The sequence below is a fragment of the Orbicella faveolata genome, unplaced genomic scaffold, assembly GCF_042242905.1.
Source record: "Orbicella faveolata isolate gen_17 unplaced genomic scaffold, um_ofav_v1 contig_25, whole genome shotgun sequence".
Lineage (NCBI taxonomy): Eukaryota > Metazoa > Cnidaria > Anthozoa > Scleractinia > Merulinidae > Orbicella > Orbicella faveolata.
The window spans coordinates 16,210,001-16,226,982 of record NW_028301553.1 but is presented as its reverse complement, the minus strand read 5'-3'; the positions used below and the strand labels follow the sequence as shown (position 1 = coordinate 16,226,982).

Genomic DNA, 16,982 nt, shown 5'->3' with positions numbered 1-16,982 from the left:
AGCAATAAACAAGAATATATAAATGTCGCGTGTTCAAAACTTCCTTTTTTCGGCAAAATTTAATTTTTTTTCCTGTTTGACTTAGAGGAAGTATTATTTCTGCCGCACAGGAAGAACAAAAATTGGAACTTGTCAAAATGTAAGTGAGGCTTGAAAGCTTTCTGAGTAAATTTGAATTGAATGTAGATTGTTCGAGCAAACTGTCAATCAATATTGGAATATTTTGCTTCAGTTTTGCAATTGCGCCGGAAAGAACAACTGCTTTGACTAAAATCGCTAACCGCATGCAGTGTTCCTTGCTTTCAGCCATACTTTGTATGTTTCCCCCAAATAATCGCATGATCGCTTGCGCCAATACTTCCGACCCAGACTTTTACACTTTTTCCTGGTGCGTTGTTATCATTTAAGTACGTCCACATTAGGGAAGCAAAGCTGCTTGTTTTTATTTGCAAGCTAATGAAGAAGGATCGTGGTCCCTTGCAAGGTAAGTTGACGAAACAGAATGATTTCAATTTATGGAAAGGTGGGGGAACATAAGTGATTTTAACTATTACTATGGCCTGCTCTAAGCTCTTGGAACCGAAGTTCCACTGGTTATCTTAAATCTAGTATAATTATGATGGTGTCATTTCACGGTTATCAAAGAAACAAGTTAAAGTCTGCAAGAAATTCACAAATGCACTTTCTATTAGTTTTCATTATCAACGTTTTTAAAAGAAATGCGATTACCAAAAGGCACCAAATATGCACGCAGATAGATCGAAATTGCCACAACTGATCCAGTTGGGCTAGCAATACAAAAGGTTAACAGTTCCAAAAATTACGATCAGAACTTAGTTCACCAGGAAACACAGGCTCGGCTACAAGGTTACATTTTAAAGCTAGTAAGTAAAATTTCAATCATACTATACATGCACTCTTTTTTTATGTAAGAATATTGTGTTTCCGTCCCAGGCTCAATATTCTCATTTTTCTGCCGATTTTAGACTGAACATTATCTTATGAATATTCTTAGATTAAAGGAGTACAAAGTGGACTTTGCCGACACAACGTCAAATTATCTGTCCTGTCATGTTTTTGATGGCGTTGAAGTAATTTTGAGCCAGACTGCGGGCAATGAAGCCGCCTTACATGACACACAAAACTTCTTGCAGAAATCTTATCAGCATCGAACATGCAGCCACCGCTATTTCTGTTGCGTTTTGGCAGTTTGTCGATTAAAGAAAGCAATATTTTTTATACGGCTCAGTTAAAAAACATATCATTGTATTGTGCTGTATCAGTATTTACAAATTTTCAACACACAAAATTATATTCTTTTCAAAATCTTAGTCTCAGGTTTATTCTTAAAATATTCTTAAAATTTTGCAAACTTCAGCCTCGATATTCTTATAATATATATTCTTATAAAAAAAAAGAGTGTAATGCCAGACTGTAAACATTAACCGTAAATATATAATTAAAAAACTGTCATCGCCAATTAACAGATATAAATTACGGTAAATGTAATAACCTCGTTATCACCTGGTTATATCTTAGTTCCGCACACAACTGTCTAACATCCTAGCTTCTTAGTTCTAGTTTTCTTCTGGTCTAGCTAAATAAAGATAATGAATAAAAATTTTTTGGCGGTTTTATGCGAAAGAGAAAAAAAAAACATTGAAACGTGCTCAAGAAGAAAATCTGTCGGATAGATATTAGAGAGCAGCTGCGGAAATTCGCAAAAATCAAGCATTTTTAGTTTAATCTATCTCTTGTAGTAATTGCCATGGGAATTGCCCTCATTCAAATGATAAAGGGAACAGCTTTGAAAACTGAAAACCTTCATAAAAAAGTGGAAAATTTATTCAAGAGAAATTAAACTTTTCCGTGTCTACACCAGAGGAAAAGTCCCAACACGAAACATTTAATATCTAATAGAAATATTGAACGGTTCGTAAATAACTTAACACCCACGAGGAGCTGCCAATAACCGCATTGAATGAAAAAAAAACAAATTTCCTTACAAAAAGTCTGTTAAGTTGAGGCACAAGCATTGGCAATCGGTTGGATTATCAAAGAAATGCCCTAATGGCATCACTATCATTGGTTTGCTCATGTCAGCAAGCGTGGCTTTGGTTACAATTGAACTATTACAGAGTTTCGTAGTTCCTGAAAGTTATTACGCGTATTTAACTCAGTTCCTTCCAAAACGGAAGCCTTTCTTGAAGGCAGGAATCGCCGAATCTCCCGTGACAGTTCAAAGATTGAATAATTGTTTGTCCGTTGGGTAAATCTCTAACCAATGGATAAGTGTCGATAAAGAATGGAAGTTTATCTTTCCTATGAACAAGGTGGGCCAGCTGATGGACATTAAGCCTGTCGAAAGAAATTGTGGCATATATTAAAGTGCCACTAACCTCCAAAATTTTTTTTCGCTACTATAAATTTCCTTTTTCTCCTGACCACCACTTCGAAAAAATTATCGTTGTAGCTATTTTCGTTAATTTTCTATCAAAGTTTGTAAATTTACCCTTTTCCATGTTCACGACCGAGGAATAGCGGAGAATGGGACGAGTTGGCTTTTGACGTCACTTCGGGAATAACAATATTTTGTTTCTGAGAAGAATGTATACGAACATGCGATAGTGTATGTCAAAAATCGTTGCAGAATGCAAGGAAGATATGTTGTTGAAGGCTGCAGCAATACAGGATGCGTAGAATAAAGTATTCCTCTTCATTCAATACCTCTATCTCGATGAAACTCTACCAGAAACGAGAAAAAGACCAAAGAAGTGGGCTAATCTGTGCGAAGCTAAAGCCGGAGAGCCATTGAAGATTTCTTCGATCTCGGGTTCGCCGCTATTGTAAAAACCTAGAGATTTTCATGGCCTGTATATTCTTCTCTATCTCTAGTGGAAAGATTGAAATTTCAAGGTACTGCATAAGACTCGAATTTGGGATAAGCTGGAAGCCATCTGACTATTTCGAGCACAAATGATCCTCCGAGTCCCAGACGAAACTATAGGCGACGAAATTACAAGGTAAATTAAACGCATCGCGTTTTGAAATAGGGACTTGTCTAAATGAATAGTAAACTAAGCCTACGTTCTACAACGACGCGAAGAAGATTGTTGAGGCTTCGAACTGGTGAACTAGCTATGTATTTGTGGATTTTAACAAAAACACACGCACGCCGGAGGTCGCCTGCAATCTGGCCGTCATTCGCAATGGCTATTCCGAATACAGAATTGTTTTGCTCTTTGTGCTTCGTCTTTGAGGAACGAAATACATCTAAATTACAAACTTAGAATGGATCAAGCATTTATAAATATATGAGGAAAGTGAAACAAACGATTAAGATTCGACACTATAGCTACCGACGGAGATTGTTGAGCTGAAAGAAGAATGCGCTTGTCGGTCAACCGAAATGCAAACTAATCGAGGACTCCCAGGTTATTAGCGTGCGTAAAATGGACATTTCATTCAAAATAACAGTGAATTAGAAACGTATATATTTAACTGACTGAAAGTATACTGAACCTCTTTTCAAGATCTTGTCAAAGGATCTTCCATGATTTCACTAGTACGGAATATGCAAATTTGCGTAGCTTGTGTTCGTACGCAGTAATTGAATATGCATATACTACGATCGGGCTTTTGAGCTTAGCAAGGCAAGTCTAGTTGGACTCGCTGTTTGATCCGCTGCCATCACAAGCAGAATCAAGTACTGATTGACCTAAAAGACAGGAGGATTGGTAAGTTTTAATTCTCGCATCTTTGCCGTGACCCTCCTAGGGACTCTTCTGACCTAACCTAAGGTAAGCGGCGTCTTTGCTTCTTTCCTCCGTTTTTCTTCTTTGCTCAACTCCGTTTTCGGCCGAGAGCTTTTTCTTTCGCACTCAATTGTGCCAGTTTCCTGGCCGTTGCGTGTTTTTGCCTTTTGTTAAGCTCGGTCACCCATCCGGCTGGGCGGGCCTTCTTTGTTAAGCTTGGTCACCCATCCAGCTTAACTTCTCATTTTTCTAATTTTGTGTGTGGCTTTTTTTGAGTGGACCCTTTTGAATTCACTTTTGCGCACTTCGCACTTTTCTGTGCTTTGTGTCTCTTGCTTTAATTTTATTGTAGCCAGGCTTGTCCTGTTGTCCAAATTTATCTTATAACTTGATATTTATTGTGTGCTTCAATTTTGCTTGAGCGTTGCTTGTTCTTAAGCTTTCGCTCTTCCAAATTCTCCCATATTTATTGCTGTAATTTTATTGTAGCCAGGCAATAGTCCTGTCGTCCAAATTCTTTTTTCTTCTAATAGTATTTATTGTAGTCGGGTAAAATCCCGCTAGCGTATTTAAATAATAATTAATTCTCCCTTATTTATTACCATCCGTTGCGCTTAATTCTATTGTAGCCAGGCTAAAGTCCTGTTGTCCAAATTTGTTTCCTAACTTTTTGTAGTCTAATTATCTAGTTATATATTTGTAGCCGGGTAAATTCCCGAGGTAATTTTATTATAGCCAGGCAATAGTCCTGTTGTCTAAATTCTTTTTCTCTTTAATAGTATTTATTGTAGTCGGGTAAAATTCCCGTTAACGTATCTAAATATTAATTAATTCTCCCTTATTTATTGCCTTTCGCTGCGCTTAATTCTATTGTAGCCAGGCTAAAGTCCTGTTGTCCAAATTTATATCTTAACTTTTTGTAGTTTTATTACTTAAGAAATACTTTTGTAGCGGGGTAAATTCCCGTAGTTTTTCCAATTTATCCTCTTTCCCGTGTGCACCTAATTTTATTGTAGCCAGGCAATAGTCCTGTTGTCTAAATTCGTTTCCTCTCGTTAAATTTGCTGTTGTTGGTCCATCATGCGTAAACACCGCAAAACCGTTAACTTTCATTGTGGCAAAAAGCTCTCGGGCAAATCCCGGGATGAAATCTTGACTGCCATCCTTCAAAAATATTAAAATGTTGTGGCAGTCCAACAGAACTTTGACGTCATCAACGTCACTTTCAAAGAGGAGGAGCAGGCCCTCGCTGCTCTGCATGAAAAGGGTGTGAGGCTTTTCGGCTTGTGGTGTAGGATGGACGGGGGCCCTCCCACCACTATTGTCCATCTCTTTGATTACCCGTATGAGGATCCTGCTGAGGACATCTCCGCCTTCTTTACTGACTATGGTGTTGTTAAGGGTGTTCGTCACCAAAAGTATTTACGAAATGGTGACATCGCCACTGGCACGAGGCTGATTGACATTGTTTTGTCTCAAACTCCTCCTAGAGTGGCTGTTATTAATGGCTCTACTTGTCGGGTTTGGTACCGTGGCCAACCCATTATGTGTAACATCTGTGCAACAATTGGGCATAAGTCGTTAAACTGCCCATATAAGAATAAATGCCGCCTTTGCGAACAGGAGGGTCATTTCGCTAGAAATTGCCCTAATCCTTGGGGCCTCAACGTTGCTTCTGACGTTTCTGGGGGTGATTAATCTGGCGCTCCCGCTAATGGTGGAGCTCAGGTGGCCCGCCCTGTGGATGGTCTAAATTCTTCTGGTACCACTGCTAATGGTGAGGCTCAGGTGGTCTCCACTGTGGGTGACCTAAATTCTTCTGGTGTTTCCGCCAATGACGGGAGTCCCTCGGGAGATCAAAATTCTCCTAGTGCTCCTGCTAATGGTGAGGGCTCTTCAGGTGCCCAAATTTCTTCTGGTGCTCCCGCCAACGGTGGGGCCCAATCGGGTTCTCGCGAAGTTGCTGGCTCTTCCAGTCGTTTAGCTTCTCCTCGGGTCGCCCCTTCCGAGGGGTCTATTGACTCTTTGGTTGGTTCTCATCAGCCGGCCCCTCTCCTCCCTCTCAACAAACTGATGCGGAGGACGTTTTTCAAGCTATCTCTGAGTTCTCTCAGAGCCAAAGTATTCTTAGCGGTGTTCAAAATGTTAAACAAAATGGTAGTGTTACTGGCGACGTCGTAGTCTCCGATGTCGTTGAAGTCCTAGAATCTTCGGATTTGCGTTCTAAAGCTGATGTCGACTCAATGGATCCATCTTTGGCATCGCTTAAACGCAGCAGGTCCAGAGAGCCCTCGTCCAAAAAGAAGTAAAGGACTGTTTCGGCCTCCCCCCATGGTGGTGGGCGGCACCGTGGTCTGCCGATGGTTTTGCGAGATCGTCCCACTTAGGGCTGATCTCCCTTCTTGACACTCTGTTTGTTGTTCGTAGTTGATGTTTTTTCTTCATTTACTGACTTGTCATGGCGTCTTTCTTAACTCTTAATACCAATGGGTTGCGGGACGCGAATAAGAGGATGGCTCTGCTTCATTGGCTTGGCCATTTGTCTTTGGACTTCGCTTGCCTGCAGGAAACCCATGTCACTTCAATTGCCGAGAGCAATTCCTGGTTTTCTTCTTACGGTTTCCTGTCTGTTGTTTCCCCCGGCTCATCGCACTCCTGTGGTTCTGTTATTCTCTTCCGGCCTAGATATTCGTTGCTTAATTCTTGTACTGACTCGGATGGTCGTTTTGTTTTGGCTGAATTCCAAGATCGTGATGTAATTTTTCGTGTTGTCTGTGTTTACGCCCCTAACCGGAATCCGGATAGGGATACCTGTTTCAGCTTTGTCTCCTCCAAAGTTGATCCGTCGGTTGCCACCCTTGTTTGTGGGGATTTCAATGCTGTTTTTGACCGGTCCATGGATAGGAGGGGTTCCAACGTTTTGGATTATTCCAGGGAAAGCAGTGCTTCCCTTCTTTCCCTTTTTCGTGATTGTGGTGTGGTCGACATTTGGAGATCTCTTCATCCTGCTACGTTTGCTTTCTCTTGGCTTAGGCCAGATAGCACACTGTCATCCAGGATTGACCTTGTCGGGTGTCCCTATTCATGGATACATCTCGTGCGGTCTTGTGACATGCTGGCTTGCCCTTATTCCGACCATTGTGCTGTTCTTCTCTTTGTTCCTATTCCGGAACCGACTCCTCGCGGCCCTGGCCGCTGGAAGCTCAACGCCTCAATCCTCAAGGATGTTGGTTTCAGATCTTCAGTCTCGGATTTCTGGGCTGGGTGGAAAAATATGAAACACTCCTTTTTGATTCTCTACAATCTTGGTGGGATACGGGTAAAAATCATCTCAAGAGCCTGGCTATCAAAGCTGGCGCCTCAAAATCGAAAGAGCGGAACTCAATTCGTATTTTATTGCAATCTCTGGCTCAACATTTAAAAGCTCAAATTGACAATGGGCGTGTGTTTATGAGTCAATGTTTATGAATCCACGCTGTCAACAATCGCGTCTCTTGACCATGCAGTGGCTGAGGGTGCCCGCATCAGATCTCGCACCCGTTGGGCCGAGGAGGGCGAAGCCTCCACCAGCTACTTTTTTCGGTTAGAGAAGAGAAATGGCGTTGAGGAATGGTTTTCTGCCATGCAGAATCCTGACGGTTCTATCGTGGCTAATGTTCCTGGCATCTGCGATTCATGGGTCTCTTTTTATTCTGATTTATTCTGTGCCTGCCCTACCAACACCGATGTCCAGAATCAGCTCCTAGATAATCTGTTTTCTTTCGTCCCTCCTTCGCAGGTCCCCCTTTGTGAGGGCCATCTTACTGTGGAGGAGACGCATAAGGCACTCTTAGGTATGGCTAGAGGAAAATCTCCAGGCTCGGATGGTCTTCCGGCCGCATTTTACCTGGCTTTCTGGGATATTTTGGGTCCTGACCTCGTCGAGGTTCTAAATGCCTCCTTTGACTCTGGTCTTCTTCCCTTTTCTCAACGGGGCGCGCTTATCTCCCTCATTTTCAAGAAGGGTGATCGACTATTGCATAAGAATTGGCGCCCTATTAGCCTCTTAAATGTGGACTATAAAATCTGTGCCAGAGCTCTCGCTGGAAGACTTCTAAGAGTTATTCATCATGTCGTGGCCCGTGATCAAACCTGCGGAGTCCCCAATCGCTTCATTGGTGAGAACGTGGCCCTCCTCCGGGATGTGGTTCACTATGCCAACGATGCGGATCTCCCGCTTGCCATCTTGTCTTTGGACCAAGAGAAGGCTTTCGGCCGCGTCGATTGGCCCTTCCTCCAGTCTACCCTCTCTCGAATGGGTTTTGGCCCATCTTTCATCAAGTGGGTGGTTTTGCTTTACTCTAATATTCGGAGCTCCATCCTCATCAACGGCTACAATTCTCGTTACTTTAAACCTTCTCGGGGAGTCAGACAGGGTTGCCCCCTGTCTCCTCTCCTGTATGTTCTGACAATGGAAGTCCTCGCGGTTAATATCCGGGCCCACCCGGCCATCAAGGGCTTTGTGTTGCCTCGTGCTTCTGTGCCTTTGCCGGTCTTATCTTTATATGCTGATGACACATCTGTCATTTCATCATCTGATGCTGCTACGGTGGCTGTTTTTGACACGTATGCCCTCTTTGAGGCCGGCACCGGAGCCAAATTTAATATGGAAAAGTGCAAAGGCCTTTGGCTTGGTGCTTCGCGTGATCGTGTGGATGCACCAGTGCCAATCGAATGGTCTTCCTCCAAGCTAAAAGTCCTGGGTGTTTTCATTGGGAATGGTAACGTTGATACTGCTAACTGGCACCCTAGAATTGAGGCCGTTGAGAACTGCCTTTCCTCATGGCCTTCTCGATCCCTGTCATATAGTGGCGAGGCCCTTGTTATTAATGCTCTCGCTCTGTCAAGGATCTGGTATGTCGCCTCACTGGTGCATATGCCGCCCTGGGTCCTTGCAGAGCTCAACTCCATTGTCTTCAAATTCTTCTGGAGTGGGAAGTGTGACCTTATGGCTCGCAATGTAGTAATCCATGACCGCTCCAAGGGTGGCTTTAACATCGTCTCTATTGCTCTTAAAGTTAATGCTCTCTTGGTGGAATGGATCCGCCGTTATCTGTGCTCCCCGAACGGCTGGGTCTCTCTAATGACCTTCTGGCTTTTTGACCGTTTTGGTATAGACCCCATGAGTGTCTTCTCGGCGCCTTCGGCTTTCTCTCCTGCCGGGCTTCCTCCCTTTTATGCTGCCATGCTGAATGCGTGGAAGGTTCTGAATGGCTCAGCCTCTCCAAATGGCTTGGTTGTTCGCTCTTTGGTCGAAAATGTAGACCTCCTGGCATCCTCCTTTTCTTGTAAATCGTGCTACCAGTTGTGTCTCCTTAATCATCCTTGTCGGCCTCATTGTGTTACCAAATTCAGACCTACCTTTGGTGACCTCGACTGGCCTTCTACCTGGAAATCTCTGTATTTCTTGCCCTTGGACAGGCAAGTCATTGATCTGAATTGGAAAGTAGCTCATGGGTTTTTGTACACCGCTGAACGGCTATCCTCCTTTGGTTATAACCTGCCCACCAATTGTTTTTGCGGTTATCACATGGAGTCCTCTGAACATCTCTTCTTTTCGTGTCCTCTCATCCAGAGTGGCATTGGCTTTGTTCAATCTCTGCTCTTTCGGGCCTCCCCCTTGGCTCCCTCCATAACTGTGCGGCACATGCTCTTTGGTTTTAGCAGCGACGAGCTTCTTTGTGTTCCTCGGGTCTTCTCCTACTTACTGAATCTTTGTAAGTTTTTAGTCTGGTGCCAGCGCAACGACTATCGCTTCCGCTCAGTACCACCCAGTGCTCTCAGGCTCCTGGCCTGTCTCAAGTCTAGGGCACATTTCTATTTGCCTCTGTACTTCAAGCGTTTCCTTTCCCAGCGGCGTCGTCGCCTCTTCCATCGTCAATGGGGCGCTAATGGTGTCGTTGGCCGTGTCTCTGACGGTTCCTTTAAACTAAGTTTTTAAGTGCCTGGTTTTATCTAGATCTTTTTGGTTCTTCGTTTTTATCACATCTATCGCAGTCTTTGGTCTCTTTCACTAGTCCTGGTCGCCTTTGTTGGATGTACTGAGCTAGTATATTTTTAACCAGTCTTTCCTTTTCTCGCTTTTATTGCATGGGCTAATGTTTTAAACCGTGTCTACTGTCTTTTGTCTCTTTATGGTGGGGCGGGGTTCGACTCCCCGGCGAAGTTGGCGAGCCGGCCTCGTATGAGGGTGCTCCCCCTCCTTGGCGGTACTTTTTCATCTATGCCTCTATGGTCGGTGGACATTGCACTGCGTCCATCGTACCGCCTTAAATACAAAAAAAAAATACTACGATCGGTCGACAATAACGAAGCGAAAAGTTACCTCACCTTCGAATATTGTTTGCCGACATCTCTGCTTATCTCTTATGTTAAAACTATTTCCAATCATTGATCTGGAGAAGTAGGTAGGAGTGGAGGACGACTGCATTGCATTTTAAGTTATATTTCGGGGGAAATTAATATTTGAATGTAAAAGTGTTTTGACACTCCGAAATTTGCACGTTCCGTAAAGTCAAATTACCAACTCTTCGTGTTCATTGACATCTTTGTAACTCTTTAAGAGCTGTAAGCTAACTCTTCGGCCATTGTTTGTACCTTTATTACCCAAATGGACCGGCAAATTGTCGATCCCGGCCTAAATATAATTGTACAACGCGGCGATCTCGACTGGCGACTCGCACTTCGAAATGGAAAAAATATGTACTTCGCAGCCGTCCAAATCGGAGCTAGACTCCGAATTGTAATGTTAGATGATACAGTTCTTTCACTTAAAGTTCTTGTCCAGTTTTGATATAACATGAATCACAAATAACCCGAAAATGTTTTGACTGCCCTCGAAGCTCAGTCAAAAGTCTCTTGAGTGTTTTAGCCCGGTTCCCGAAGTGACGTCACTGGTAGCCCGACCCAGATCCCACTTTGCGCGGTCGTGAACATAGAAATTACATGTTTAAACGCCTGTAGAAACGCAGGGATTTTATCAATCGAGATAATTTTTTCGCTGAAGTAATCAGGGAAACTAGTAGATTTTATTAGACGAAGAAAACGTTTGGGGGTTAATGGCACTTTAAGCTTAGTAGATACACATTGAGTAAGATACTATTCTTCAGTAACACAAGTCTTGGAAAATACTTCAGAGTTCTTCCAACAGAAGTTGAACCTATGGCCTTCCACACATTGAGGTATTATGTTCTTTAAATTTAATTTAATAATTTGATGCCTTATTTCATGATATTTTATTATGGCTAGTGAACCCTTCTGTAAATCACATGACGATACTGCTAAAGACAGCGTTCTAATTAATTAGCACTTATTAACCGAGCAGGAGGTCTATGTGGAAGAATCTTGACCCATCTCTAACCCTAATCCATCTCCCATGCAGACCGACTAAACTCGGTTGATAAGATGTTTATTATCTGGCAAACAAGAAAAATTTAATTCTTTTAATGTAACTAGTTTGTACTAACTGACATTGTGCTTGTGAACGGCGATGAGCTGAACTTAATTCTGCCAAAGTTTGCTCGTCCTCTTTTCTTTTTGGCTCATCACGCTTTTTGGTTCTTCGATAGATAATTATTGTTGGAAGAAAATAGTCAATATTTTGGCAACTTTTTCACTGCAAAACATTACTGGTCTAGATGCCGCTCTAGATGGGAAAATCTAGACCGCTTTCAATGCCGATTTCAGCCAATCAAATTCGTAAATTCGGTAGTTCCCAGTCCTCGTGAAACATAGCCATATAATTAAGCCATATATTAATTATATAACCGTTCTCGGTATTGAATTCATTTTGCTTTTTTTTCAGGTATGAGACAAACTGCGATGGTGGGTTTGACGTGTTTGCTCGTCATATTGATCACAACAAGTTCGTCTCAACAGTGCAGCAAACCTGTGCGCTCCATAAAAGGAAGTTACCTGACTAATCACGTGATATCAAACGGAAAAACAGATGGTTTAGGAGACTGTTTGGTCGACTGTACCGCTAACCCACGATGTAAGAGCATCAATTTCCGGTTTGAAGACTTGCTCTGTGAACTGAACGAGGCTGATAGATACACTCACCCGTGGGATTATGGGTCTAAAGAAGGACATGCATACAGTGATTATCCTTATAAGGTAAATTAACGTTTCCTTTTGTTCTCTAGGTCCTCAGCACACCGTATCGTACAGCAGGTCTTTTGACTGATAGGTGTCAATTAATCTACATAAAATTGAGAGTTCATGATACTGATGTCACTTCAAACCAGACTCTGTGATATTAGTTAAATAAATAAATAATGGTAATTGAACTGAGTGGAGTGCAATTTGGTCTGAAATCATACGCGTGATTTCAAAATCGAACGAGCGCGCAGCGCGAGTTCGATTTGAAATCACAAGTATGATTTCAGACCAAAATTGCACGACACGAAGTTCAATTGCCACTTTATTAGAACCATTTTGAAATCGCACAATTTTATCGCCTAAAATTTTAGATTTTTGGTGTATTGTTCCAGTAGCCGGTTTGTTAAAAAAAGCGGAACCGGAAACGCCTTTACGTCTAATTTAGTATGCAAAACGATGTCATGTGACGAAAACTCATTCGAACATGACAAAGAAACAAGCAGTTCTGATCTGATGTCGAAAATAGTCTACTTCAGGTATAAGAGTGCAATTCTCGTCGCCTGAATCAATTATGGAAGGCCTACCTTTCATCTGTGGTTGAGGCTGAGACTTTTCATTGTCTTTGGAGAAGGAATTTGAAGGTGCATATCCTGTGTAATTCTGCGATCGATTTCTTTTTGAGTTGTGAAACTCCCTCGAGTGCACGATGCCCAGTGGATAGTACGTTTTTTTCTTTTAAATACCGTTCAGTGGCATGATTTTAAGGGGTCCAGCTCGTTATCATCTCCGTTTCTTTTTGTAACCTCGGAGTAGGACTCAATACTCAGGACCTTGTCAAGTTCTTGCAACGCCATTTGTTTTAAGATATTTCTAAGATGGCGGGACTGGCACCGGCTTCGTAAGACGTTCGTTCATGCACTATTTTGTGCAGTGTGGCGTATTTTGCCTATGTTTATTCACAGCAACAGAGTTGAGCTGTTTTGTTGCTTCGTTTGAAACTACCGGAAACCTGGAAACATCTACCTTCTTGAGATGACTCTGAATTTGTTGTTGTGTGGTTTTCGTTTGTTTATGTTTTACTGGACTCAGTATCATACGGATCTTGAGCAGATGTTGAAGGAAAATCGCCAAAATATTCGTAAAAATGGACACTGAAAGTTGGGAACTTCCATTAAAGTAGGTCTTCAGCCTAAAGGAGCTCATAATCGTCATTCAGAAACTGTAATTAATTAAATTTGTCAATTTTTTGGAAAAAAAGCTACAATAACAACAAAGTTTTGGCAATAGTATTTGCAAAATTCTCCACACAGTGGCTTTTTGCCTTTCATTTTCCAGAAATTTTATTGATTACTTTAAACTTATCTTGAAATCTGATTGGTTGTTTTGTTTTACTGTCCCATTCTCATTGGCTGAGAAAAAGATGCGATTTAGAGCAAAAAATAGTGCGATTCGTGAATAAATCGCACCACTGAGAGCCAATCAGATCGCAAGGATAACCAGTGATTTCAAAATGGATTTAATAAAATAAATAAATTAAACTGATTTAGAGAGAAATCCACATCAACCTTAGCTCGTTTTCATTCGGATCCTCTATCCGGATTATAATTTAGACTGTTGGTGTTTTGTGGAAGGAATCAATTCATTAATGCAAGGTTGAGGGGTACGCTTCACATACTTTGTTCCCGCTGTAACTGCTTTCGTGGACATTCAAAACAAATAACACGAAACACTTTATTTAACACAAACAGGAGATATATAAAAAGTTTTACATGACGCCTCTGTGGCTCCAGACACACGCCTCTTTCATCGATGCCAATCATAACACATCCGCTGACCAGGTAACATTCACTGCAGGCTTGAAAAAAGACGCGGCTATTTTAAAAGTTCCCTTAGTGGAAGCTGGTATCTTGCTAGACGCAACTCCGCTGACCGTTGAAATAACAGTAGCCAATGACGTCAGTATTGGGCAAACACTTGACAGCGATATCAGATATGGTGTGTCGGACGGAATCAATTTCATTGGATTTGAAGCACCAGACAGAGGAAACTATGCCCAAAACTACCCCTGCTATGGAATTGAAGCCACGGCTGGAGAAACTCTGACAAACAGGACAACGTTTAATAAGAAAACTCCTGATCAAGTAGCAAGCTTTTACCCTGATCAGTTTGACTTCACTCTCAAGCTAGACAAGCCATGGGGCTCGTGTTTCACTACACATGGCGGAGGCTTCCTGAAGACAGCCGAGTTCACGAAACAAGTGATGCTTAGCCATGGTCTCACTCTGGAGGTTTATACAAGCAATTACGGAGAAAGAGTTGGCATCAAGTCTATTGAGGTCACCATTAGAAAAACTGGCGACTACTAATCAGCTAATTACGATGAGGAATGTTCTAGAAATTAGTCAGTTTCCTTTACCCTACCCTTTTAAAGTAATTCTCAAACGATGTCTGCAACATTTGTATCTACATCTACATGTAATAATTGATAACGCTTTCGAATACAATCAATATAAAGTAAAAATGATGACAAATAAATAAATATTGAAAAAGAATAAATTAATTGTAAAACGCTATAAAAACTAACTACATATTACAGTATAAATATGGAAAATGAATAAATTACTTGTAAATACAAATTAATCATTTCTAATTAATGAGACACAATGATATTGAGAATTCCAGTCTCTTATCGTGCGTGGGAAGAAGCTATAAAAATGATAATCATGATTGCAACTTGCTGGTGTACAGGACAATTTAGAAAATGGTCTAGAAATAAGTTGTTTGGGTCAAAAATCATCGGGTATTGGCAGTGCAATTAAGTTGTTAACTGCTGAATGAAATACATTCAATTTATGATTTCTCCGTCTGACGATTAAAGGATCTGTAGATCTAATGACTCTAACATCTCTGTAACAGAGTTTCTACTGTAGTCTCTTTTGATGAATCTAGCTACACGTCGCTAAACGGCTTCAATTGTATCAATCTGATCCTGCCGGTAGGGATCCCACACAGCGGTAGCGTACTCCAGCTTCGATCTGACGGTGGTACCATATGCAGAACACTTTGTACTCTCAGAACAAGGATATAGGTTACGTTTAACAAAGCCAACTGACTTTTATTTCTTTTAGGTGTTTATTTAAGTTACTTTGTATTAGTTCCCATTGGGATAACCAGATCTTTATATACCACTCGTTGTGAATATCACACCACTTAACACCGACCAGTTTACTCGAGGCTGTTTTTCCTTATTGTTAATATCGTTGTTTAAAATAGCGTGTGACATTTTCTGATATTCTCTGGCTTGTACCTGTATTTAGCGTGTCTCAGATTCTTGTAAATAGACTTGATTATTGCTGGCGGCACTCTCCACTATTTGTTGTATTATTTGTCCCCTCTACTTATAATAGAAATGTTTTCTATTCGGCTGAGCGAAGCGAAATAGAATAAAATTGTTAGCCTTATTTACAATATTACTAACATGACAGTTCCATCTTAAATCACTAGTTAACATAATTCCCAGCTAGGGATGCCTCGTCACCGGGGACATCTTATGACCATCAATAAAGTAATCTGTCAATACAGATTCCTTTTTCCGTGATAACCTTAATTTGTGACATTTGGTCACATTAAACTGCATTTGCCATGTCTCGGCTCAATAAGTTAACATCTCGATATCATTTTGTAAAATAGCACAGTCGTTCGTTGAATTAATTGTTCGATATAGCAAGGCATCGTCTGCAAATAATCACAGAGTGCTATCTACGTTGTCATAAATGTCACCTATAAACAACAAGAACATGAGTGGTCCCAAGTAGGCGCCCTGTGGCACGCCTAAGGTCACTTTTACAAAGCTTGAGGCTTTACCATCCACCACAACACACTGAGATCGATTTGTAAGCCAGGAATTAATCCATGAGAGTGTCTTTCCTTGTATTCCATAATGATGTAGTTTGGAGAGTAATCGTTGATGAGGCACTACTAATCTAACTGATTTGTGCTGTGCCACTTTTACCGTTAAAGGCATTAGAAGTTCTCATGCATTACCAACTGAACCGAACATGATCATATTTTTCATGCCCCTAGTGATTATGTAATGTTTTCAAACAAAGTTTAGACAGCGTTCCTCAGGTCTGCAGCATAACCTGTAGATACAGTTCAAGGTGTTTTCGAGCCCTTTAGCCGATATTTGTTAAGTCATGGACCGAGATGGGTTTCTTCAAGTCAGATATTCACGCTGCGCTCCTTCCCTTTCTCCTTACCCCCACCCCCTCTCCCTACAAGTAGCCGTGTGTACTCATCGATCCTAGATAAGACTATCAACTTCATTTTGGGGTTTTCAATAACATGCAATATGATAACTGTTATTTTTAACCTTCACGAACACTCCCCTAAACAGACAACTTTCTGAAGTGAGGTATGGTGGCCTCGCACTGAGTAAACCGACTCATTATGGACTTAAGGAAGGCGGCTTTTGTTTTTAGCACCCAAGCAATTGTATGTTTGTGACTGATGCACAAAGCCTTTTTCAAACTCATTAATAATTCATCAGGTCAAAACAAAAAAAGTCCCAACCGTGAAGGACGTTTGGATACCCTGTCTTAATTAGCATATAGATTTTGAATATTTTACTTCCCCGATAACTCCTTAGTTTTTGTTTGGATTAAGAAAATATATCAAACACTAAGTGTTTCATCATGCAGTTATCCAAACACCTCGAGTTTCGTCAAAAATACTCCGCTGCGCGTAGTATTTCCAACTCTCTTTTCGGTGTTTAGATATCCCGATGAAACACTGTCTCCTGTTTGACATATTACATGAAAATCTCGTACCCATGCTAAACATGCGCCCTGTCTAAGATTGTGAAACCCTGAGCTGATCTGACTGTGAGTCTCGGAAAGTTAAGGCCTTTGAACAAGTGAGGTGAATTTTAAGCTGCGGAAGCGTGACGACAAAATAAACCTTTGGGTTCGTTTTCTCCACTCCGCAGAAACTGAAACGTGAAGTACACCAGTGTTCCCGCAACGGTTAGCTGAATTTCTGTTTGTGCTCGTTTCGCTACGTGGTGTAAATGGGCTGTCAATCACAATT

The 16,982-nt window shown here is 41.5% G+C and overlaps 1 protein-coding gene across 1 annotated transcript; it reads left to right on the top strand.

The window, feature by feature from the left end:
- The first annotated feature begins 164 nt into the window (after positions 1 to 164).
- On the top strand, positions 165 to 15,362 carry LOC149109155 (uncharacterized). Its single transcript, XM_089294116.1, has 3 exons — positions 165 to 484; positions 11,599 to 11,909; positions 13,643 to 15,362. The coding sequence occupies exons 1-3, from the start codon at positions 457 to 459 to the stop codon at positions 14,258 to 14,260; spliced, it is 957 nt and encodes a 318-aa protein (XP_089150242.1). The 5' UTR covers positions 165 to 456; the 3' UTR covers positions 14,261 to 15,362.
- The last annotated feature ends 1,620 nt before the right edge of the window (positions 15,363 to 16,982 follow it).

Coding starts and splice junctions, on each gene's coding strand:
- LOC149109155 (XM_089294116.1), top strand. CDS start 457: ATGAAGAAGGATCGTGGTCCCTTGCAAG. Junction 485..11,598: donor GGATCGTGGTCCCTTGCAAG/GTAAGTTGACGA, acceptor CTTTTTTTTCAG/GTATGAGACAAACTGCGATG. Junction 11,910..13,642: donor ACAGTGATTATCCTTATAAG/GTAAATTAACGT, acceptor TAACACAAACAG/GAGATATATAAAAAGTTTTA.